Here is a 23719-nt window from a genome sequence, read left to right as displayed (position 1 = left end):
CAGTGATGTCTTTTCGAGTAAAATCGCATGCAGCATTCTCACCAAGGTGTGAACTATGGCGGCGTGCGGGTGGAACATTGCGTGGTTTTGTGTTTTGCAGCAGGTACCCTTGTGTACGAACGCGCCTTTCTGCACTGTACTGGGGCATCTGTGAACAGGATGTTGCCGTCAAAGAAAGACCGAGGTTGCTGCAGTCTTAGCCACCTGCCGCAGAGGAATACGTGGGGGGGGGGGATTAGACGAATATTAAGATCTGGTCATGTACATGAAACGGGTTTGTGCGTGTGCGTGTGTGTACATACACTCTCCCCTGGTGGAGATTCGCTAGTCGTATTCCAGAAACAGCAGTGAAACGGGAATCAGGGGGCAGGAGTGGACACTCAGATGGTGTGCGTTTTGGAAAGGTGAACGATTGGTGCTACTTTACACAAAGGGTGGCAGGGGTTGGGAACAAGCTGCCCAGCTGGGGTGTTGAAGAGGATCGCCTGGCGCCTCGCAAGACACAGCTGGATGAGATCCTCCAGTCGGGACGGGACAGGGAAGGCGCTTCTTTACACAAAGGGTGGCTGGGGTGGGGAAAGGGCAACTTTAACATCCTGTGTTGTCCAGCCCCACCTGTGTGTGTGTGTGTGTGTGTGTGTGTGTGTGTGTGTGTGTGTCTCCCTGACTGTGACAGAAGCTTCGTAGGGCACCGATGTCCTCTGCTGTCCCCCTGGACTACTGAGGGGCTAAGTTTGTGTGAGGCCACATGGGTCAGTTTAATCACCTCTCTCCTCCATTTCTCCTGCCTGATCTCTCTCTCTCTCTCTACCTTAGATTCATTAGCCGGAGGTGTTATACAGTGCCTTGCGAAAGTATTCGGCCCCCTTGAACTTTTCAACCTTTTGCCACATTTCAGGCTTCAAACATAAAGATATAAATTTTTTATTTTATGTGAAGAATCACCAACAAGTGGGACACAATTGTGAAGTGGAACGAAATCTATTGGATTTTTGAAACTTTTTTAACTAATAAAAAAATGAAAAGTGGGGCGTGCAAAATTATTCGGCCCCTTTACTTTCAGTGCAGCAAACTCACTCCAGAAGTTCAGCGAGGATCTCTGAATGATCCAATGTTGTCCTAAATGACTGATGGTGATAAATAGAATCCACCTGTGTGTAATCAAGTCTCTGTATAAATGCACCTGCTCTGTGATAGTCTCAAGGTTCTGTTGAAAGCGCAGAGAGCATCATGAAGACCAAGGAACACACCAGGCAGGTCCGTAATACTGTTGTGGAGAAGTTTAAAGCCGGATTTGGATACAAAAAGATTTCCCAAGCTTCAAACATCCCAAGGAGCACTGTGCAAGCGATCATCTTGAAATGGAAGGAGTATCAGACCACTGCAAATCTACCAAGACCTGGCCGTCCCTCTAAACTTTCAGCTCAGACAAGGAGAAGACTGATCAGAGATGCAGCCAAGAGGCCCATGATCACTCTGGATGAACTGCAGAGAACTACAGCTGAGGTGGGAGAGTCTGTCCATAGGACAACAATCAGTCTTACACTGCACAAATCTGGCGTTTATGGAAGAGTGGCAAGAAGAAAGCCATTTCTCAAAGATATCCATAAAAAGTCTCGTCTAAAGTTTGCCACAAGCCACCTGGGAGACACCCCAAACATGTGGAAGAAGGTGCTCTGGTCAGATGAAACCAAAATCGAACTTTTTGCCCACAATGCAAAACGATATGTTTGGCGTAAAAGCAACACAGCTCATCACCCTCAACACACCATCCCCACTGTCAAACATGGTGGTGGCAGCATCATGGTTTGGGCCTGCTTTTCTTCAGCAGGGACAGGGAAGATGGTTAAAATTGAGGGGAAGATGGATGCAGCCAAATACAGGACCATTCTGGATGAAAACCTGTTGGAGTCTGCAAAAGACCTGAAACTGGGACGGAGATTTATCTTCCAACAAGACAATGATCCCAAACATACAGCAAAATCTACAAAGGAATGGTTCACAAATAAACGTATCCAGGTGTTTGAATGGCCAAGTCAAAGTCAAGACCTGAATCCAATCGAGAATCTGTGGAAAGAGCTGAAAACTGCTCTTCACAAACGCTCTCCATCCAACCTCACTGAGCTCGAGCTGTTTTGCAAGGAAGAATGGGCAAGAATTTCAGTCTCTCGATGTGCAAAACTGATAGAGACATACCCCAAGCGACTTGCAGCTGTAATCGCAGCAAAAGGTGGCTCTACAAAGTATTAACGCAAGGGGGCCGAATAATTTTGTACGCCCCACTTTTCATTTTTTTATTAGTTAAAAAAGTTTCAAAAATCCAATAGATTTCGTTCCACTTCACAATTGTGTCCCACTTGTTGGTGATTCTTCACATAAAATAAAAAATTTATATCTTTATGTTTGAAGCCTGAAATGTGGCAAAAGGTTGAAAAGTTCAAGGGGGCCCGAATACTTTCGCAAGGCACTGTATATATAGCGCTTTTCTGGACACTCCACTCAAAGTGCTTTACAGGTCATGGGGATCCCACTACCGCCACCAGTGTGCAGCTCTTTACAGGTCATGGGGATCCCACTACTGCCACCACTGTGCAGCTCTTTACAGGTCATGGGGATCCCACTACTGCCACCAGTGTGCAGCCCCACCTGGATGATGATGCTCCAGTCCACTCCCCACACACCGGCTCTCAGTGGGGAGGAGAGTAGAGTGATGAAGCCAGTTCAGAGATGGGGGTTATTAGGAGGCCATGATGGGTAAGGCAGCAGCCATATCACCCTGCAACTCACAACTGGCAACCCACTGAAGCTAAGAAGGTGTGAGCCTGGTCAGTACCTAGATGGGAGACCTCCTGGGAAAAACTAAGGTTGCTGTTGGAAGAGGTGTTAGTGGAGCCAGCAGGGGGTACTCACCCTGTGGTCCATGTGGGTCCTAATGCCCCAGTATAGTGACTTGGACACTATACTGTAAACAGGCGCCGTCCTGCGGATGAGACGTAAAACCGAGGTCCTGACTCTCTGTGGTCATTAAAAATCCCAGGGCGCTTCTCGAAAAGAGTAGGGGTGTAACCCCGGTGTCCTGGCCAAAATTTCCAATTGGCCCTTACTAATCATGGCCTCCTACTAAAACCCTTCTATGAATTGGCTACATTAATCTGTTTTCCTCCCCACTGATAGCTGATGTGTGGTGAGCGTTCCAAGTGGATGCTGCACATTGGTGGTGGTGGAGGGGAGTCCTCATTACCTGTAAAGCGCTTTGAGTGGAGTGTCCAGAAAAGTGCTATATAAGTGTAAGCAATTATTATTATTATTATTATTATTATTATTATTATTAAGGGCCAATGAGAAATTTGGCCAGGACACTGGGGTAACACCTGAAGTATTCTCTCAAGAGGCACCAGTAATGTAGGGGTTTGGGCATTTACTGGGACAATTATTAATTGTGGCAGTAAGTCACAAAATGATTCTTTTGATGGTATTAGAATCCAGCCTTGCGGGATAACTCGAACAACGCACACACACGGGTACTAATACACGAGGATACATTTATTAATACATAAAATGTGCATATAAACATAACAGATCTTATCGTGAGGATTAGCAGAATACAAAAGGTATATATTTAATCATGAAGAGTTACAGATACCAAGAGGACATACATTCAGTATATCATTCATTTAGACCGTTTCGTAAATGAACTTGGATAACAACTTCTACACTAGATACTCAAAACAAGTACATCACTCATAGGAATTAAATTGATATCAACTGGTTGGGATAACAATTGAATTCTTGAGCTGTAATGCAGAATGTTGAAAACTCATCCAATCTGTGGGATTTCAGATCTCCCGTGGACACAAAGAAGCAGTGGCAGGCTGTTCCTGTGTCCAATCGGCTCTGTGCCAGGCAGTGCTCAGTGCAGCTTGCGACATCGTGGGAGAGATTCCTGCAATGCTCTAGCAGTGGGCTCTCTGAAGACCAGCTAGTTAGTGTTGGCTGAAGCTAGCAAAGTTTGTGCACAGGAGGAAAAGTGACTGCGGGTCCAAGCAGGTCAGGATGAAGACCGGTTTGTTCCTGATGAAGCGCTAGTCCTGAATTCTTATTCAGCTGTCCACAGTTCCGACCTGTTCATGAGGCTTGCTGCTGATGCTAACTTCGGGTGGATCCTTTGGTTACGTGCTGGCAACTTTCGCCCTCGACTCTTAGAACAGAGGAAAGTCCTGCCACTCGGACACAGTGGCCGTTACGTGGAGGTCCGGACCGAGTCGGAGGATGTTCAGGAGGTGCTCAAAGGCTGAAAGTCCAGCAGGCGCGCTGCGAGAATGTCCTGCTCTTGGGAACTGTGCTCGAGAGGTGTCCAGCCGGCCCAGGGGCTCTTTGTTGCCTGTTTTTACCTGGAGGAACTGCAGGTCGCTCATTGGTTGAAAGTTTTATGGGGATCAGAGACCCACATGGGGTTAACCTGCCCTACCAGTTCCTGATTGGCTGATGATGAGTAATAATGCACTCTGACCTTAGGGTCATAAACCAACTTTGAATGACATTTTCCCTTGGAATCTCAGACTTTTAGTCACTAGAAATGACATTTGTTAAGGTGGTTGATGTGTACCAGCTTTTGGGAGCTGTTCCTTAGCAGGACACTCTATCGGCTAGAAAAACACCTTAATTGTGAACCAAATTGAATGGACTCTGTATCAAGCACAACTGAGGTGAAGGAGAGAGGGACTGGCAAGGGAGCAGCAAACTTAATTCTTGTATTTTAATAAACCTTGTTGCTACAACGGTCTCTCTCCTGCGTGAGTGTGCTGGTGGGTTTTTAAGTCACTTGACTGACTAAAACTCTTCTCACACTGACTGCAGCTGAATGGTCTCTCTCCTGTGTGAATGTGCTGATGTCGTTTTAAGAGGTGCGAGTGACTAAAACTCTTTCCACACTGACTACAGCTGAAAAGTCTCTCTCCTGTGTGAATGCGCTGGTGTGAATGTAAGTGGTTTTTCTGACTAAAACTCTTCCCACACTGACTGCAGCTGAACGGTCTCTCTCCTGTGTGAATGCGCTGGTGGACTATTAAACTACTTGACTGACTATAACTCTTCCCACATTGACTGCAGCTGAATGGTCTCTCTCCTGTGTGATTGCGCTGGTGGGTTTTTAAGTTACTTGACCGACTAAAACTCTTCCCACACTGACTGCAGCTGAATGGTCTCTCTCCTGTGTGACTGCGCTGGTGGATAATTAAGCTACTTGACTGACTAAAACTCTTCCCACACTGACTGCAGCTGAACGGTCTCTCTCCTGTGTGAATGCGCTGGTGGGTTTTTAAGTTACTTGACCGACTAAAACTCTTCCCACACTGACTGCAGCTGAATGGTCTCTCTCCTGTGTGAATGCGCTGATGCCTTTTTAAGTCATGTGACTGACTAAAACTCCTCCCACACTGACTACAGCTGAAAGGTTTCTCTCCTGTGTGAAGGTGCTGATAGGGTTTTGAAATGCTAGACTGACAGAAACACTGCTCCTCCCTGTGCCATAATGGCAGTTTGTCCACTCCATCTGAGCAAGGCCTTGAGTGATTCTTCCTCATCCCCTGATCGTCCTGTGGTCTCTTATTCTGCAAATGCTCTATGGAATGGTCTTGCTCTGTGTGATGAAAGTGAGATTTGTTTTCTTCATTATGTCCCTCAGTGTTCTGCTCAGCAGTGTGAATCATCTGGGGCTCCTTCTCCAGCTCTCTGAGACTAAAACCGCCCAGTTCATTCAGTTGTTCCTCTCTTTGCTCAAGAACAGACACACTCTCCAGTTCATTAAAACTTTCAACAATTTTCTCAGTAACCAGATTATTAAACCTGTGTGTAAAGTCATCAGATGCTAAGGGATTACATGATTGTTTGAGACTGTGTAATGACAGTCTCTCCACTTGAACAGAACAAGGCCTTATTATCAAGCCCTGTAGGAGCTGCTGTTGCTCCTCCCTGTACTGACTCTCCTCTCGGTGCTGTATCTCAACAATGTTCTCTTCACCAGGTACATCAGTCTGCTGCTCTGCACAGTCAATCAACTGGGGCTCCATGTCCTGCTCTGTAAGATTAAAGACATCCAGTTCTTCACTGTGCTCTTGTACAGAGACACAGCCCAGTTCATTACAACCTTGTGTAATATTGTTCGAGTCCAGATTATTCATCTTCTTTGTAAAATCATCACATACTAAGAGCCCAGGTGTCTCACTCTCAGGCTCCATTTTCATCATGGGCACAGAGTCCAGAACCTCAACAATCTGTCTGCTCTCTGTGTGCTGCTCACTGAGAGTCTTTTTCCCTTCTGGAGCAGTGAGCTCTGTCTCCTGCATCAGACTGGAGTCCCACTCCTCCTCACTGTGCTTCTGTTCAAGAGGAGCCCTTTCCCCAGCCTCATAGAGAGCACTGGCCTCTGAACCTGTAAACAGAACAAGACAAAATCTTTGTAATAATAATAAAAAACTTTATTTTATATAGCACTTTTAAAGGTGGCTTCTCAAAGCATTTTACAGAATGCCAACAACAAAAAAAATACACAAAATAAGCATGATGAGAACACACAGTTAGAGGAGACAGTAGATGGTGGTACTAAATACAGTAGGAGCAGAGGGGTAAAGAATAGTTCAATGAAGGGTCTTCTAAAGAAGAAGGTTTTGAGTCTGGATTTGAAGGAGTTTAGAGAAGGTGACTCTCTGATATCCTTGGGGAGAGAGTTCCAGAGCTTGGGGGCATAACAGGAGAAGGCCATATCACCCATTGATTGTAGTCGGACTTGGGGACAGATAGGAGAACACAATTAGAAGAGCGAAGGTTGTGAGGTGGGGAGTAGGGTGATAACCCAGACAGGTACTAAGGTGCCAAGCCATGGAGAGCCTTATAGGTGAGCAGGAGGATTGTTAAGTCGACATGCAACTTGACAGGAAGCCAGTGCAAGGACTCCAGGATAGGAGTAATGTGAACACTTGCACTAGACCTTGTCAGGATTCTGGCTGCCGAATTTTGGACATACTGAAGTTTGTTCAATGTGGATTTAGAGTCCCCAGAGAGTAGAGCGTTACAGTAGTCGATTCAAGATTAGACAACTCTTTTCAGCCACAGTTAGTGATAACATAGGGCGTAGTGGAGCAATATTTTTGAAGTGAATGAAAGATGTTTTGACAACATGCTGCACATATGGGTCAAACGTCAAATATCATCCCCAAGTTTTTCAATATAGACTGAAGCTCAAGTATAAGAAAATCTACAGATAGAGTTACAGCATTGGTTTTACAAAGTTGATGGGTGGTGCCAATAAGCATGACTTCAGTCTTGTCACAGTTAAGATGAAGGACATATTGAGTCATCCAAGATTTTATATGGGAGATGCAACTAAATATAATAGAGACAGACACATCAGCGTCAGGTTTGGTATGGATGTATATTTGAGTATCATCAGCATAGTAGTTGTAGCGGCGAGGCTTATTAATAAGGCAGAATTAAGTGTTTCTGAGCTTCCCAAATGAGGCCCCATTTCTCTGTTCATCTCTGTGGTGCAGCCACAGAGAAACCATTCATGCAAGATGTTTTCTTTTGATAAGGACAGCTCCCAAAGGGGGATGCACTTAGCTAAGCCTGGCTATCATGATCAATGGTCATCCATTGGCGCCTATCTGTCTAGGGAGTGCCAGTTGGACATCTGGACTGCATTACTAAGTGTCAGGACTAAGTGACTCATATCTCACCTTGATCAACCAATCAGGGACTGGTAGGGCCGAGTAACCCACGTGGGACTCTGATGCCCATGGAACTTTCAGCCAATCAATGAGCTGAAGTTCCTCCAGGTAAAAACAGGCAACACAGAGAGCCTGTAAGATTCAGATTCAGATTCAACAAGATTCAGTAAGATTCTGGAGAGGATTCTGTGGACAATTCTAAAGGGAATTCAAAAGAGAATTCCTGGGCAGGACGGCCCAGGAGCAGAAGGCCCCCAAAGGGCAGGACATTCTCGTAGCACACCTTCTGACCATCCTGAGACTCAGCCCGGACAACCACGGAACGGCCAGTGTGTCCGAGTGCCAGAACTTTCCTTTGTTCTAAGAGTCTAGAGTGGAGGTTGCCAGAGAGTAACCAGCAGCAGGCCTCGTGAACAGGTCGGAACTGTGGACAGCTGAATCACTATTCAGAACTAGCTCTTCATCAGGAACAAACCGGTCCTCTTCCTGACTTGCTGGGACCCACAGTCATCTTTTCTCCTGTGCACAAACTGTGCTAGTTAAACAACACCAACTAGCCGGTCAGTGAGCATCAGCAGCACACCGTCACAAGCCGCACAGCACAGCCTGGCACGGAGCCAGAGAGCGCGGATTGGACAGCAACAGCCTGCAACTGTTTCTTTGTGCCCGCAGGAGATCTGAATCCCCAAAAATTGGATGAGTATTCAACTTCAATGCATTACAGCTCGAGAATTCAATTGTTATCCAAACCAGTTGATATCAATTTAATTCCTAAGAGTTATGTACTTGTTTTGAGTATCTAATGTAGAAGTTGTAACCAAGTTCAATTACGAAATGGTCTAAATGAATGATATACTGAACGTATGTCCTCTTGATATGTGTAACACTTCGTAACTGACTGAATATATATCTTTTGTATTCTGATAACCCTCTCGATAAGATCTGTTAGTTTTACATGCATATTCTATGTATTAATAAATGTATCCTCGTGTATTAGTACCTGTGTGTGCGCGTTGTTTGAGTTATGTCGCATGGTTGGATTCTAAAGCCATCGAAAGAATCGACTTTGTGATTTACTGCTACAATTAATAATTGTCTCAGTAAATGCCCAAACCCTACAGAACTGGTGCCTTCAGAGAGCCACTATGATTACATATTTGGCGTCCCTGAACCGGTTTTCCCTACATAGTGATAGCTGAGGCCATGTGATCTAAAAAGCTTTAAACTACACACACGCGTACTAGTACACTGACGATCAATTTGGGTTGTTTAAACAGCGGAATAAGTGGGTATAAGGGGGTGTTCTGATTTAGCTTTGTCAGAAACCTAACTACCATGTAAAAAGTAAGTCTACTGTAATAATATCACAATCACATTACATTTACATTAACAGTGCACTGAGAGAGAGAGGGGGGTTAATACAGACACATTGACTGGACACTACAGTACATTAACACTGCACTGAGAGAGAGAGGTGGGTTAACAGACAAATTGACTGCACACTACAGTACATTAACACTACACTGAGACAGAGGGGTAAATACAGACACTGATTGGACATAACAGTACATTAACACTGCACTGAGAGATAAGTGTTAATAGATACATACTGACTGGACACTGCAGCATATTAGCACTGCACTGAGAGGGGTAAATGCAGACAGACTGACTGGACACTACAGTACATTAACATTGTACTGAGAGAGAGGTTAATACAGACACTTTCTGGACACTACAATGCATTAACACTGCACTGAGAGAGACAGGTGTTAATACAGACACACTGACTGGACACTCCAGTATATTAACACTGCACTGAGAGAGACAGGGGTTAATACAGACACACTGACTGGAAACTCCAGTATATTAACACTGCACTGAGAGAGACAGGGGTTAATACAGACACACTGACTGGACACTCCAGTATATTAACACTGCACTGAGAGAGAAAGGGATTAATACATACACACTGACTGAACACTACAGTACATTAACACTGCACTGAGAGGGGTTAACACAGACACACTGACTGGACACTACAGTACATTAACATTGTACTGAGAGAGAGGTTAATACAGACACTTTCTGGACACTACAATGCATTAACACTGCACTGAGAGAGACAGGTGTTAATACAGACACACTGACTGGACACTCCAGTATATTAACACTGCACTGAGAGAGACAGGGGTTAATACAGACACACTGACTGGACACTCCAGTATATTAACACTGCACTGAGAGAGACAGGGGTTAATACAGACACACTGACTGGACACTCCAGTATATTAACACTGCACTGAGAGAGAAAGGGATTAATACATACACACTGACTGAACACTACAGTACATTAACACTGCACTGAGAGGGGTTAACACAGACACACTGATTGGACACTACAGCACATTAACACTGCACTGAGAGAGAGGGGTGAATACAGACAGACTGACTGGACACTACAGTCTATTAACACTACACTGAGTGAGACGTTAATACAGACTCTTTCTGGACACTATAGTACATTAACACTGCATTGAGAAAGAGAGGGATTAATACATACACACTGACTGAACACTACAGTACATTAACACTGCTGAGAGAGGGGTTCATACAGACACTGACTGGACACTACAGGACATAAAAACTGCACTGAGAGAGAGGGGTGAATACAGAAACATTGACTGGACACTACAGCACATGAACACTGCACTAAGAGAGAGGGGTGAACACAGACACACTGACTGGACACTCCGGTATATTAACACTGCACTGAGAGAGAGGGGGGTTGATTCACACACACTTACTGCACAGTACAGTACATAAACAATGCACTTAGAGAGAGAGGTTAATACAGACACACTGGATTAATATTCCAGAGGAGTTAATACAGACACAGACCGTGGAGGACGGTAATACTTAAACCAATTGAAATAATTTTTATATACACAATCATTAGTATACATATTAAATCTAGACCAATACAACGTAAATACAATATTTATAAATGTTGTTTCATAATGACGTTGGATTACAAATTGATTCAGTGGAACAATTGTTGAATGTGAACGAGGTGTTTTCAGCACCGTAACCGGACAAAACAGTTCAGTTTCCAGTAAAGAATCCCGTTGCTACATCACACAAGTCTTTCCCACTTCACTCTGCATCTCTGCACTATACTCTCACCAGTGAGGAAAGTTTTTTGATGACACTTTGATAGTTTGTTAGATAACGAGAATGTTTACTCTTACGAGATGTTTTCTTTAAAATAAAGTTTGTTATTTAAAAAATCCCACCGGTGAGGAAGTTATAGACACTGGTTTTAAACACACATACTGAGTTCATACATGTCACCACACTGACCTGAGAGCTGCAGTTCTGTATCCATTTCTTCTTTTATTTCTGCAGAGACTTCACAGGAAAGCGTGTGTCCAACACGATCTGTCTGTTCCTGATCTCCTCCTGCTCCCGACTCATTCTCCCACGGCTGCAATCTCCACTTCAGGCTCTCGTTTTCCTTCTTCAGTTGCGCCATTTCACTCCCGACACTGTCCTCCACACACTGCGTGATTTTAAACACGGCACGTCTCACCAGGATCTGGGAGACGCTGCGGAGTTTGTCTTGAAACTCGTCCTCCGAATCACAGATCCTGTTTCCAAAAACTTCTGACACTTCATACACGATCGATTTGAGCAAAACGTGCATGAAAGAGTCAAGCTGGGTTTGCAGATTTAACAAGCACTCCGCCATCCTTCTTCAGAGTCGGTCAGAAACAAAGGCTGACTTCCGAAGTTTAAACAGAACAACTTATGTTTTATTCTTCACAGATCCTGTTGTCAGGGCTGTGCTCTGTTCAAGCATAAACACAGTCGACAAGACGTTACGTATTCAGAACCTGAAGTTATTTTAAAGAAAAACAACAACTTTCTTTAAAGAAAATTATTCAGTCACCCACACGTCGGTGAAATACATGCAGGGTCGCGCAGTATAATGACGTCATTCGTTAGCGTGGCCTCAACTTCAAAACAATAGAGAAGCGGAGCTGAGAAACAGTTTCTTCAGCCGGATATAAACTTCTCTGCAACACCTAGCGCGACCTAGTCAAGAGGAGTGAATCACCTGCGACCTTCGCCGTTCGTAACGGAACAGATTTATTTTTTGCCCTTTCACAACCCTCCTCCCCAACGAAAACGTCTCAAGTGGATTTTTTCAAGTGGGTTTTGATCTCCGTATGCAGGTTTTTGGTTAAAGAAAAAAAATGCTGTCGTTTCTTGCCAACTGGCAGTATTTCTTCTGCACTGATAATAATTGTTGTTTATGTTTGATAACAGACAAAATATGACAACCCCTCTATTGAGCATATACTTTATTTTCCTGATGTACTGTAGCAGCCCCGACACCGAGAAACGAAGAGAAAATGGCTTTTATCTAGCATTTTTCATGTTCAATGCGTTTGACATATCCCAACAGCGACAGAGTTCTTCTGCGACACTGTTTCTACTTTTATCTTCTTTCTGTACGCTTTGATAAAAAAACGAGAAATCGTGCAAGGGGAAAAATGTATTTTTTCATAGAGAAAACGTGCACTAGGAACTGTGGTGTTGAGAAGAAATGATTTAACACGATACGTGACCTTATTTAACGGAGCAAATGCTCACCCAGCAAGGTCTGGAGAACTTGGAGAGTCTGGTGGATGTGATACTTTCACGGTATTGTGGAAGAAAACAGTCTTTCTTTGAATTCTCAATCAATCGGAATTTCAGTGCGAAATATAAACCCTTTGTCTGATTTAAAGAGATTATATTTTAAAACTCATAAAAATTCAGAAAACACGTTTCTCACTTTGAAATTTTAGACGGGGCGGTGTATTACTAGTAGCGGCGCTGAGCACACTATGGGGGAATTCAGGTTATGTGATGTACTAGAGTTTTAATAAATAAAGCATCTGATTTCGGATCTTAAGATTGTAGGTTCGACTTCTAGCTGGTTCGTGTAAATTTTAATCAGGCTCTTCAGTAATAGATTATGTAATGAACCGCACCAAATCATTACAAAAGGCACCAGCTAATGTCCAATAGCGTTTTTTTTTTTCAAATTACATTTTCAGGTTTAAGACACTGTTTAATAAAACACAAGTGTCCTTAAAATCTTTCAGGTTTGTTTTACTCTATAATAAAGGAGATCTGATGTAGCTGATGATTCGCAGATGTGAACTGTGCCTTTTCTCTTGTATTCAAGGGTATTCGCTGCGTGAGCTACTAAATGCGTGATCTGTATTACTCTATTTTGTTCAGATTATCTATGTGGTGTACAGATAGAACTTAACTGCATGGTGTGAATTCCTTGTTCAGCACAAGCAGAACCTGAAAAACCTCGACGTGATTTGAACACGCAGCCTTTTGATGTGAAGTCAGACGCGATTCCATTGCGCCACGAGGTCACGCCAAACAGCTACTTTTAAGCCCCCATCAGCGTCGTGAATTTTTTTTTCCTCCTGTGAGGAGCGCCGCTCTTCCAAACAGAGTCTCTTCTTCCCAGACCACATTTTATTCTTGCTGCGCAGCTCTTGAGCAGGTGTTGTTCTCGACAACAGATCCAGGAACATCCAGGATTGTTTTTTTTTTTTCAATAAGGACCCCATGGTGCAACGGTAGCACGTCTGACTCTAAATCCGGAAATGGAGTGTTTTAAGTACATGGGAGTCAACTGATGCTGAACAGGTTCTGCTGCTGAACCTGCAGCCTTCACCATAAGGTCCAGTTCCCCAGCCTTCTGACCTTATATGTCCATCCCTTCTTGTCAAAACTCGTATTTTCACAGGGTACCCTTCAGAAATCGTAGTATAGAATGAAAAAACTCCAATAAATCTCGGCCGCTGTTGGTGATTTTCCTTTAAAAACAAATGAATCTCCGAAACTTTTACGGAGTGTATCACTTTCACTGAGACCGAGACGTGTTAAGCTGTACATGAGTCTTTGTGGCTCGGGTGTTAACCAAAAGGGTGGTGGTTTGAGCCCTCCAAGGGACGCTGAGCCTTTTAATGAACACACCCTCCTCACTTCATTTCTCCACGGGCGGTCTTGTACCGCAATCAAATACAGAGGCTGTAGGGGGCAGTAAGCTTGCAAATATAGCTCGCTGTGTATATAATGAAGAAGCAGAGGTTAGTTTCTCATGTGCATGTTGCAGAGCCTTACGAAACTCGTACTAACAGCTGGGGTTTGATCCCTGCACGGGCTATTAGTTAAAAGGCCATTGTAAATGATGTGTAACAGATTTTCCAGCTGGCTTTTATGTTTCACACTAAATTGCGATCTTGAAACTAAAATAATAAGAAATATGGAACACAACCGTTGTTCCCCAAGAAAAGCTGTTTTACACTGATGTCACTCCTTTTAATAAAATCCAGATTGTGAAGACAACTCCGCCCTATCAAAAGAAAATGTTACACAAAAGTTGGAAAGCACACTCTCAATCCATCTGTATATTTGATTTCCGCCATCCATTCAAGGGTGCTTGGTGCTTCGCAAACAAATCATTTCAGGGAAGAAACTTAGTTTAATGAACTACTGTTGTATTTTCACTGATTGAATTTGATCTTTGTACTCTCTTTGCATTCTCAGATATAATATTTCAGAATTACAGTTCAAATTTGTTGGAAAACTTCACAGGCATTATTAGGTTAGCACTGTACAATTGTATTTTAATATCTTGGTATATTTACCTTCATTTTAATATAGAAGTAACCATAAATGTTGTTATTTTGTACTTTTGTCGCACTTTTTAAAACATTTTAGCTGAGGATGCATGGCGACAATTGTATGATATTATTCCTTGATATCGATGATCAGTTGAAGAATTTGAAGAAACTATCAAAGAAACAGCAGCAATAGCAGATGATTTTGGTTTTTGAACCCATCTTTACACCTCAATAATCCATTTGTCCTTGAAAAAAAGAAAAGACAGGCATGTTTTGAGTTTTGAGAGGAATGATCCTCTTCTCAATTGAAAAGAAACGTATAAATTTGATTGCTTCAGTAGAATTTTGGATTTTCTTTCGAAGATCTCACAAGTATTGCCAGGATCTATATTTAGCGTTCAGTAGTGATAACACTGCTGATATTGATGGAGTAGAAATCTATGATGTATTGACAGCTTTATCTGAAGCAAAAAGTCCTAGAACGCTGCCTATGAAGTTTTGGGATTCATACCAAGAAATACTCTTTGTTTTCCACCCTAAATGCTACTATTACATTACACATTATGCAAACATTACCAGTTTTAGTAGCTTCTGGGCGTGATTTTCCAAAACTGAAACTAATTACAAATTATTTAAGATGAACCATGTCCAAAAATTGTAAATCAGGATTAATATAAATCAACTGAAATTACTACAGAAGAAAAGATTTAACTGAAATATTAATAAGACTATGCAAGCCTAAAAAGTAGAACAATTCAATTAATATAACTTTTATTTGTTATTTTTTGACAAATGGGCTCACACACTGGAAAACACTAACGTTTCTCTATTAGAGAATGTGAATAACAGTTTAACCCAAAATGTTTTAATTGTGATTTTGTTAAAATTCAATCATCTATCTATAGTAAGAAATTATTAAGAAAGTAAGAAATTGTGTTATTTCATAAACTGTAAGACATGGAGACATTTGTCTTTTAACGCAAGCGGTCAGGATCCAAGCCCATGTTCGGACGGTTGTGTTTCTCTTGTAATCATCAAATGTCTTTGTTTTGTCCGTCAGTTCTTTCTCCAGTTGTACCATGGATATTTTATACCATCAATACTTTTCATGCTCTTTTGCATTTTCCTTCAAATACGGAAAAGAACTCAAGGCGTTCTTGTCTCTGTGCTACACAGTACAGGACACGCAGTGAGGAAATCGCACAGCTTTCAGATCAGTGCGGAATCCAGAGGGAGGACTCGCTCGGTGAATGATCTCTCAGGAAATCCCGGGTGAGATTCAACATCCCGGGTGAGGTTTTTCTGCAACAGCCACGATAAGTGTGAAGACGTTCTCTGGATTTCCTGAATGTGACATTAAATTAGTTCACATTCTTTGGTAGTTAACAGAACTAAATGCTTTGGAGGTACATTTAAAACTGCAGAGAACACTGTAGCACTTCGAGTTAATTGTGTAAACCTGGCTCTGTATGAACACGAGCAAAGAGTTCTCACTCAACAGAAGAGTGCGATGTGAGCACAGTAACATAAAGCACTTGGAGATGCCAGGGATTAAACCTGGGACCGCATACATGCAGAGCATGCACTCTACCACTGAGCTACACCCCTGACATAAGAGGCTGTGGAAGTGACTTAGAGATGTGCAGGTGCTCACAGAACACAATCCATCTTTTGCATCTTTTAAGTGCTCTTGATTAAACTATGCAAAGAACAACAGCAGTACTGATGATTTTCATGGACTGATGCACATTTGTTCTGTACAACTCCAGTGATAAAACCTTGTCTGTAAATATTGTAGAACGTAAAAGGGTGAAACAACCTCCAACCGCAGGAATGGTAACAGAAAGGATCATTTTCTTATTTAATACGTCCTTTTGAGATGCCTTGTCAACGCACACAGACGTTAGAGCTGAACAAATATTTTGTATACAAGACGGCAGTGCGATATTAGAATTCCTGTCTTCTTGATGGATTCAGACTCCTTCTCAGAGGTCCATGCTCGCCAAATAACTTTAAAGCTGTAGCGGCAATGCTTGTTAATAAGACAGAATTAAGCGTTGCTGTGCTTTCCTAAATGAGGCCCCGTCTCACTCTCCCTCTCCATGCAGGCTGATTTAAGATGTTTTCTTTTGATAAGGGACAGCTCCCAAACGGAGATGCACTTAGCTAAGCCTGGCTATCATGATCAATGGTCATCCATTGGCGCCTGTCTGTCTAGGGAGTGCCGAATGGACATCTGGACTGCATTCCTAAGTATCAGGAGTAAGTGACTCATATCTCACCTTGATCAACCAATCAGGGATTGGCAGGGCGTGGTAACACCACGTGGGTCTCCAATGCCCGCCAAACTCTCAACCAATCAGCACACATCTGTGTCTTGGTCAAAAAGGGAGCGCAAGCTCAGATCGGGGCCCTCCTTGGCAATTTTTGCGCATCCTCAGAGACAATCACTTGACAACTGCTGTTGTCTGCACTGGGACTTGGACTTTGTTATAAGCGTGAGGCCGAGGATCCCGTACGTACTCAGAATTCTACCAACATGAATGCTCTGCTTGATCAACAGCAGCCTACAGTTGGACCCTCGTCGACAACCTGAATAGCTTATTCAGAAGCAGCGCCGGTCCGGGAATGAACCAGCTTCTTCCTGGGCAAAAGAGGACTCGGGGTCACACTCTGTGCATAGAGACTGTCTACTAGCCAGCTGGACTGCTGGTAGATCCCCTCGGAGCAACGACTGCGCGCCGCAGTCAGATTCCTCCGCCCATCCTACTCCGAGCTGCACCTCGACTGGTTGGCCGGTAGCCAGAGGACGCCGGGACAACGCCCATTGGACAACCGCTGGAACAGAGGCTGCAACAGAGCCTGTCAGCTGGTTTGGTGTTCGTGCCGGGAGATTCCAAATCCATACACAGTGGATAAGTAAACCCCATGTTCTACATTGCGTCTCGAGAATTCAATTGTACCTCAACACAAATTGTTATCAATTTAATTCATGAGTAATGTATTTACTTTCGAGTATAGAAGTGGGTAATAACACTGATTAGCGATTTGGTAACCGAACGATATATATTGACATATATTCTCTGTTGTGTATCTCTTTGTGTTTGCATCTCTTCGAGATTATATACCTTGTATATTGATAACCCTCACAGTAAGGTCTGCCGCTCGTATCCAGGCAGACTAGTATATGTTTGGTGCACAATTTATATTAATAAATTGTGTGTGCGTTGTTAGTTGTTCTGACGATTGATTTTCTAAAAGCCACAACGAACAACCTTGTGATTACTGCTACAATTAATAATTGTCTCAGTAAACCCATCAAACCTCTACACAGGTCTTATAATAACTTTAGAGCAACAGAGCACCATGAAGAATTTTGTTTTGTTAATCTCAACAGAATAGCCTCGTATGTACAGGCTATAGACGCTGTGCGTGGTGCAGTCCAGAGAATATTGGATGAACTTTCTCCAAACATCGGGTCGAATGATTTTGTACAGCTGCATTTGACTGCGGGTGGTTTTAACAAAACCCTTGTTCTCACGCAGGAGACAACCCGGAGAATTAAATGCTGCCGATTTTTTAAGCCACATCTCAGACCTCTTACAGAGCCACACAGAAGCTCTCACCGATGACAGCCTCCGATTAGTGGTGACGATAGTTAGGAATATGCAGGGGGGTGCCCGCCGAAGATTTAAATCCGTTCTGTACAGCCGGGTAATTGCTCAGAAAAAAGCGCACCTTATCGACTTACATTACACGGGCGGTAATCTGTGTTTCGCCGGGAGTGTGTACGGTTTGTTGAATGAAGGTTGTACCGATGGGGAAATGTTACAGGGCGTTAAACGAATGTACAAAGAGTTGGGTTTTCCAGAGAATCGGAAAATTAGTTTGTCAGACATTACCGCTTTTGAAAAACATTTAAAGGTGGTCATTAACATTTTGTACCACGACCAAGGTGATTGGAAATATTTTAGAACGGGGCCCACACCACCATATTCTAAAATACTTTTTGTTGTACTGCATGAAGAGCATTTTTAATGGGTTTTAAATAGTGTAACGCCCTCGCCTGGTGATGAGGAGGAAGCGCCCCTAGGAGCTCGTAGTACCGCTGGGCATGCTGGGAGTGGTAGCCGGGGAGAGTCTGAGGGTCAGCACGATGACCAGCGGCTGACCCTACCTGTGTAAATAATGTCCTAGTAGTTCGAGTGCCCTGTGTAGTCTTGTAAAAGTATAGTGTGTTGTTAGGTAATTACCACCCTAACGATGTGTACGTGTTCCATCAGTCTCCTCATGTGCATGTATATCCTGTGTTTGGTTTTGTGTGGTTGTAAACGAATGAAGCTAATGCTTGTTTGTTAATCGCGTCTCCACTCGTCCTTTGTTCTGAAAAGAACCTGTAAATGCTTCAATAATCTTTACTCAGCAGCTTATTAAAAACAGCTCCCGTGATGTTCAAACTGATTTTTTACATAGAACACTGACACAGCTTTGTGTTCTGAATCTCTGTTTCTCATGCTTTTATTTAATATGGCACAATGCACTGAGATAGGGGTATTCTGTTCACAAACCAATAGCATTTAAACCACAGCACCCACAATGCTGCAAGTAAGTGTTTTGCACACTAAGCAGAGAGCGATGTCTTCCTCATTAGTATAGTGGCGAGTATCCCCACCTATCACGCGGGAGACCGGGGTACATCAGGACGGCCACAACGCAAAGTACTGACCCCTATACGATCACGGCGAGTTACTGATACACACGTGGCAGGGCGGAAAACGCTGTGCTCTCTTCGTGTGACATAATTTGGGAAAGTCCTGACGTTGCATTTCAACTGAGCCCCAGTATACATCGACCCTTCGACACTGAGTGACAACTCTCTTGCGTGTTTTCTCATATTTATGTAGTTTGCTTGCATGATGCCCGGTTGCGTGCTCCGGTATAGCGGTTAAGATTAAAGGTTTTCACCCAGGCGGCCTGGGTTCGATTCCCGGTATGGGGACGTGTCAGTTTTGCCTCCTGCTTTCCAAAAGATCACCACCGTGTACGAAGGAGCCGCATTAAAACTACTCAAACGTGCAAAACGTGCGAGAAGAGGGGGCGCTTGTTTCCAACCGAAACTTCTCGCGTGAGAGACGAGCTGATCATCGCTGCAGGAGGTGGCAGGGTTACTCTGGTAGACAGGGCTGACCTTCGGCAATAGGATTTATACTCTCCAAGATGATATTTGCACTTTCTGGAGAGGCGATTTTCTCCACTTCAGTAGCCCGATTTCGTCGATTGCGTGGAGAGGGCTGTAGAATGTGGCGCCGCCTTTCCTGCTCCGTCCATGACAGGCGTGCTGGTCTCTGGAGAGAGAGCACGGTCCATCAGCGCACTCCAGTAAAGGCACTGGAAGCAGCTGAATCACGCTGGGCCGATGGACACACCTTACCACCTTTCTGTAGTTTAATGGATTTCACGTTTGCCTCACACGTGAAAGGTTCCCGGTTCGAAACCGGGCGGGAACAGACCTCTTTTGTCGCTACGCACAAAAGGGGATTGGGGATTCGCCTAGCGCTGTGATCGAACAGACCCACTCACCTCTTAGTGTGGTGGGATCTGCACAGTGCATGTCGCAGCGCATCCTGCTTTCAAACGACCAGCTCAGAATGACTTGTCTTTGACGCTTATCAAAGCGTTCTTTGTGCATCGAACTGACCCACTCACCTCTTAGTGTGGCGGGATCTGCACAGTGCACTTTCACTTCAATGTGCTTCCTGATGTCGAGTTGTGTGCCGTGCGGAGGCTCTGAAAGCGAGAGCAATGAAAAGGTGCACGACGCTGTGAAAGAAGGTCTCCCGCGTGACAGGCAGGGATACTTGACACTTTATTAACAAGGAAGACATTGCTCTTTCCGACCCCCGGCATCGTGTCCCGACCCAGCGTGCTGGAAGGCGACGCGTGCTGTGATTCCTTTACGAAGCAGAAATGACAACCGAGGAGCCGATAGATCATTTCAGCATTTCGCGTCTGAACGGAAAACACAAACGACCAACTCGGAATGACTTGCTTTTGACGCTTTTCAAAGCGTTCTTTGTGCATGACGACTGCGCCGCCTAGCAGATACAAATGGGTTGTACAACTTTTAACTGTACGTGTTAGGCGAACGTGATAGCCACTACAGTACGGAAACCTGCAGGGACCGCTGCTGGTGTCTCACTTGCGTTTCGGGCTGAGAAAGGGAAGCATCACTTTAGGCAGGGGGCGCTGGAGAGAGGAACAAAGGGCACCATGAAACAAAATGCCGAAACCCGGGATCTTTAGATCTTCAGTCTAACGCTCTCCCAACTGAGCTATTTCGGCGGTGCACAGAGCCCACAGCCACCTGCTCCAGCCTTCCTGTGTTGCGGCATGACCGCACCAAGAGGAGCGGGAGAGTGTTGCAGGAACGTGGAAGAGGATGGAAGAGGGCTAAGCCCCCTCTCTTTTAGCCCAGGTTCGATCTGTCTCCCAGAATCACCAGGGCGCACGCACAGACACACACCCGTGCCGTTGAAGTGCTCTGCTTCATTTCTAAGGGCAACTCAACATTCACTCCTACCCCGAGAACAGAAAAGACAGCGTCCGCAGCAACAACAGCTCAGGTCTCTGCACAGGAGCTAAGCTGCCCCCATCTCCTCTGCTCTGCGGCTCCTGCGGAGCGGAGTCCTGCCTGGAGCCGTGTTTGCAGGCGGCGGCTCCCCGCGCTCTGTCTGTGCGTCGTGTCCAAGAGCTCCTTGGAGGAAGAGAGAGCTCTCCAACTTGGGGGCTTTTCCACGGTCTGTGTGAGGAGGGGCGGGTGTGTCCAGTAGCTTATCGAGCAGAAGCCTGGGGCAGCGGACAGCTGTGATTGTGCAGACCTTGAGGTGTCACCTCTTTGTCTGCTTTCCCGCCCCCCCTCCGCCCAAGCTCTGCTCGAAAGTAGCCCGGCAACCCCTCACACCTGCACCTGTCACAACCTAAGGTGCGGTCATGAGACACCCATGGGGTGTCGTTCTGTTCTTGCTAATTGTTTCCTGCCCGTCGCAGGCAGGAGTCCATGCGAGGAAGATGCGCTGGACAGAGCTCAGAGGGCGCAGCTGGGTGGCTTTCCTTCTGAGTGACGTTCCTGCAACACTCTCCCGCTCCTCTTGGTGCGGTCATGCCGCAACACAGGAAGGCTGGAGCAGGTGGCTGTGGGCTCTGTGCACCGCCGAAATAGCTCAGTTGGGAGAGCGTTAGACTGAAGATCTAAAGATCCCGGGTTTCGGCATTTTGTTTCATGGTGCCCTTTGTTCCTCTCTCCAGCGCCCCCTGCCTAAAGTGATGCTTCCCTTTCTCAGCCCGAAACGCAAGTGAGACACCAGCAGCGGTCCCTGCAGGTTTCCGTACTGTAGTGGCTATCACGTTCGCCTAACACGCGAAAGGTCCCCGGTTCGAGACCGGGTGGAAACAGCCTCGTTTTGCACGCTCCTGTACTCCACAGAGGTCTTGAGAGACCGGTCATTTGTTCCCAATGTATTTCCGGTGCCTTCGTGCACTCTTGTACCAAACGCACGTTCCTTCTGTACGCGGAGCCGATCATTTGCAATTGGGCTATGGCGAAAGACCAGGACGAGCTCTGTCGGCTCAAAAGCAGCGCAGGACCTGCAAGAACAACAGAAAGATTTTCATCCAGCGGGGGCCTCTTAGTGAGCCCAAGATCTCATCAAGAATCGGCTCCAGCAACAGGGCTTGGCGCATTGTTCCATTCTCCGACCACTCTCGGTGTAAACAAGTCCTTCCTGGTCTCTGCTTGAATTGCACTTTCCTGTGTTTGCTTTGGTGTAACTGACTTCCCCTGCATGGGCGAATGTGAAGAAAATCCTTAGTAAGTCATTGAAGAAAACCGAGAAGAGGTCGGAGTGGCCTCTGTCGTTCATCAACGATCCAGTCAGGCAATACTCCTCTGTAAAGCGTCGTTCGTTCACATCGATTGGCTTTTTTTTGCCTTCATTTGTGCAAGTAGTAAAAGCAGACGCCACTTTAGGGAGCCTGTCAGCTCCCGGAGTGTTCCCCTTCTGTAAGCTCTCCATAGTCTCTCATCTCTTCTACTGTCAAATCCCCCTCAAGTACTTCCCTATCTTCTTCTCTCAAAACGTTTTCTTGCTTTGATGTAAAAAAATGAATTTCTTCATCCTTTATCTCTATGGAGCTGTATAGTCTTGAGTAGAAGCATCTCTCCCTCTTCAGCCAGATAGTGGTCCTTCATTGTCCTGTCCATAGTTTCTGGTCTTCTGTCCTTCCTGTCCCTGTCTTTCCCTTGGGCTATATATTTCCGGGTCTTGCACTCTGTCCTCGCTCAGCATTGACGTTCGGATGTCCTGAGACCCGCCTAGCACCAGGGCGCCCCACGTCCGCTCCCTGAGGGCACAGGTTTCTATACGGCATTCCTGAACTCTTTGCACTAATGAGCCCGGGCCTTTTTCCCGTCTCGCCGCTACGCATATGGGTCTTTTTCTGCTCTCCTGTTCCCCACCGTTAGTCCCTTCGGACGTCCGTGACAAGAAGGCCTCGATGCAGGAGAGGATAGCACTCAGCTCTGTACTCTCTCTTCCCTCCTCATCAACTACACTTTCCATGACAGAATTGGAGCCTACCACTTTCCTGAAAAAGAAGCGAGTATACTTCTCATTTTCTTCCAAGAACTGCAATCTGCTTCTTAACAGCACTCCTCGACTACTTTCTTCAACTATGCTCCTGATGTCCTTTTTTAAAAGGGTGATATCCTCGAGCACATCGAAGCCACTGTCTCGTGTAGAGACGCTGCAGCTGCCTGTTTCCTGGCTAGCACTCCTCTCTGTCTGGCAGCTGCCTTCCTTCCCTCAGCCATGAAAAAGGCCTTTGTCCTCACTTTCACCTTCTCCCACCACTCTCCTACTGACCTATACAGACACTACAAGGACAGCCAATGTGATAGTTTCTCCTTGTAGCGGTATACTACCCCCTAGTTCTCTAGCAGCTTTGTGTTGAATTTCCAGAGGCCTGGGCCAAAGACAGTCCCGCCCTGGAGTTCCACTCTACAACCTAAAGCCTGATGATCTGAGAAGAAGACAGGCTGAAGAGTGACCCCTACAACTTTCACTCTCTCTGAGACAAAGCAATAGTCAATTCTGGAGCTGCTATTCCTCCCTGACCATGTACATCCTGCTGTTGTGGGATATATACATCTATATGTGTCTGAGAGTTTAAAGTCTTGAACTAAGTTTTGCAGGGCCAGTGAGCTGGAATCCAATTTTATCGGAGAGCTAGACTGCCTGT

General features: G+C 45.0%; 1 protein-coding gene and 1 non-coding gene across 2 annotated transcripts in view; one reads left to right on the top strand and one right to left on the bottom strand.

Moving 5' to 3' along the window:
* The window catches only part of LOC138242765 (zinc finger protein 850-like), a 409608-nt gene that overhangs the window by 183635 nt on the left and 202254 nt on the right, over window positions 1–23719 (bottom strand). The window contains exon 3 of the mRNA XM_069198321.1: window positions 4780–5513. Within this exon, the coding sequence (XP_069054422.1) occupies window positions 4780–5513 (734 nt within the window). The remainder of the gene's footprint in view (window positions 1–4779; window positions 5514–23719) is intronic.
* Window positions 21802–21874, top strand: trnav-aac (transfer RNA valine (anticodon AAC)). The gene has a single exon. It is a non-coding gene; the product is annotated as a tRNA-Val (tRNA).

Source organism: Lepisosteus oculatus, chromosome 14, assembly GCF_040954835.1.
Source record: "Lepisosteus oculatus isolate fLepOcu1 chromosome 14, fLepOcu1.hap2, whole genome shotgun sequence".
In the NCBI taxonomy this organism is placed as follows: Eukaryota; Metazoa; Chordata; class Actinopteri; order Semionotiformes; family Lepisosteidae; genus Lepisosteus; species Lepisosteus oculatus.
Note: the sequence above shows the minus strand (reverse complement) of the source record. Positions and strands in the feature narration are given on the sequence as shown.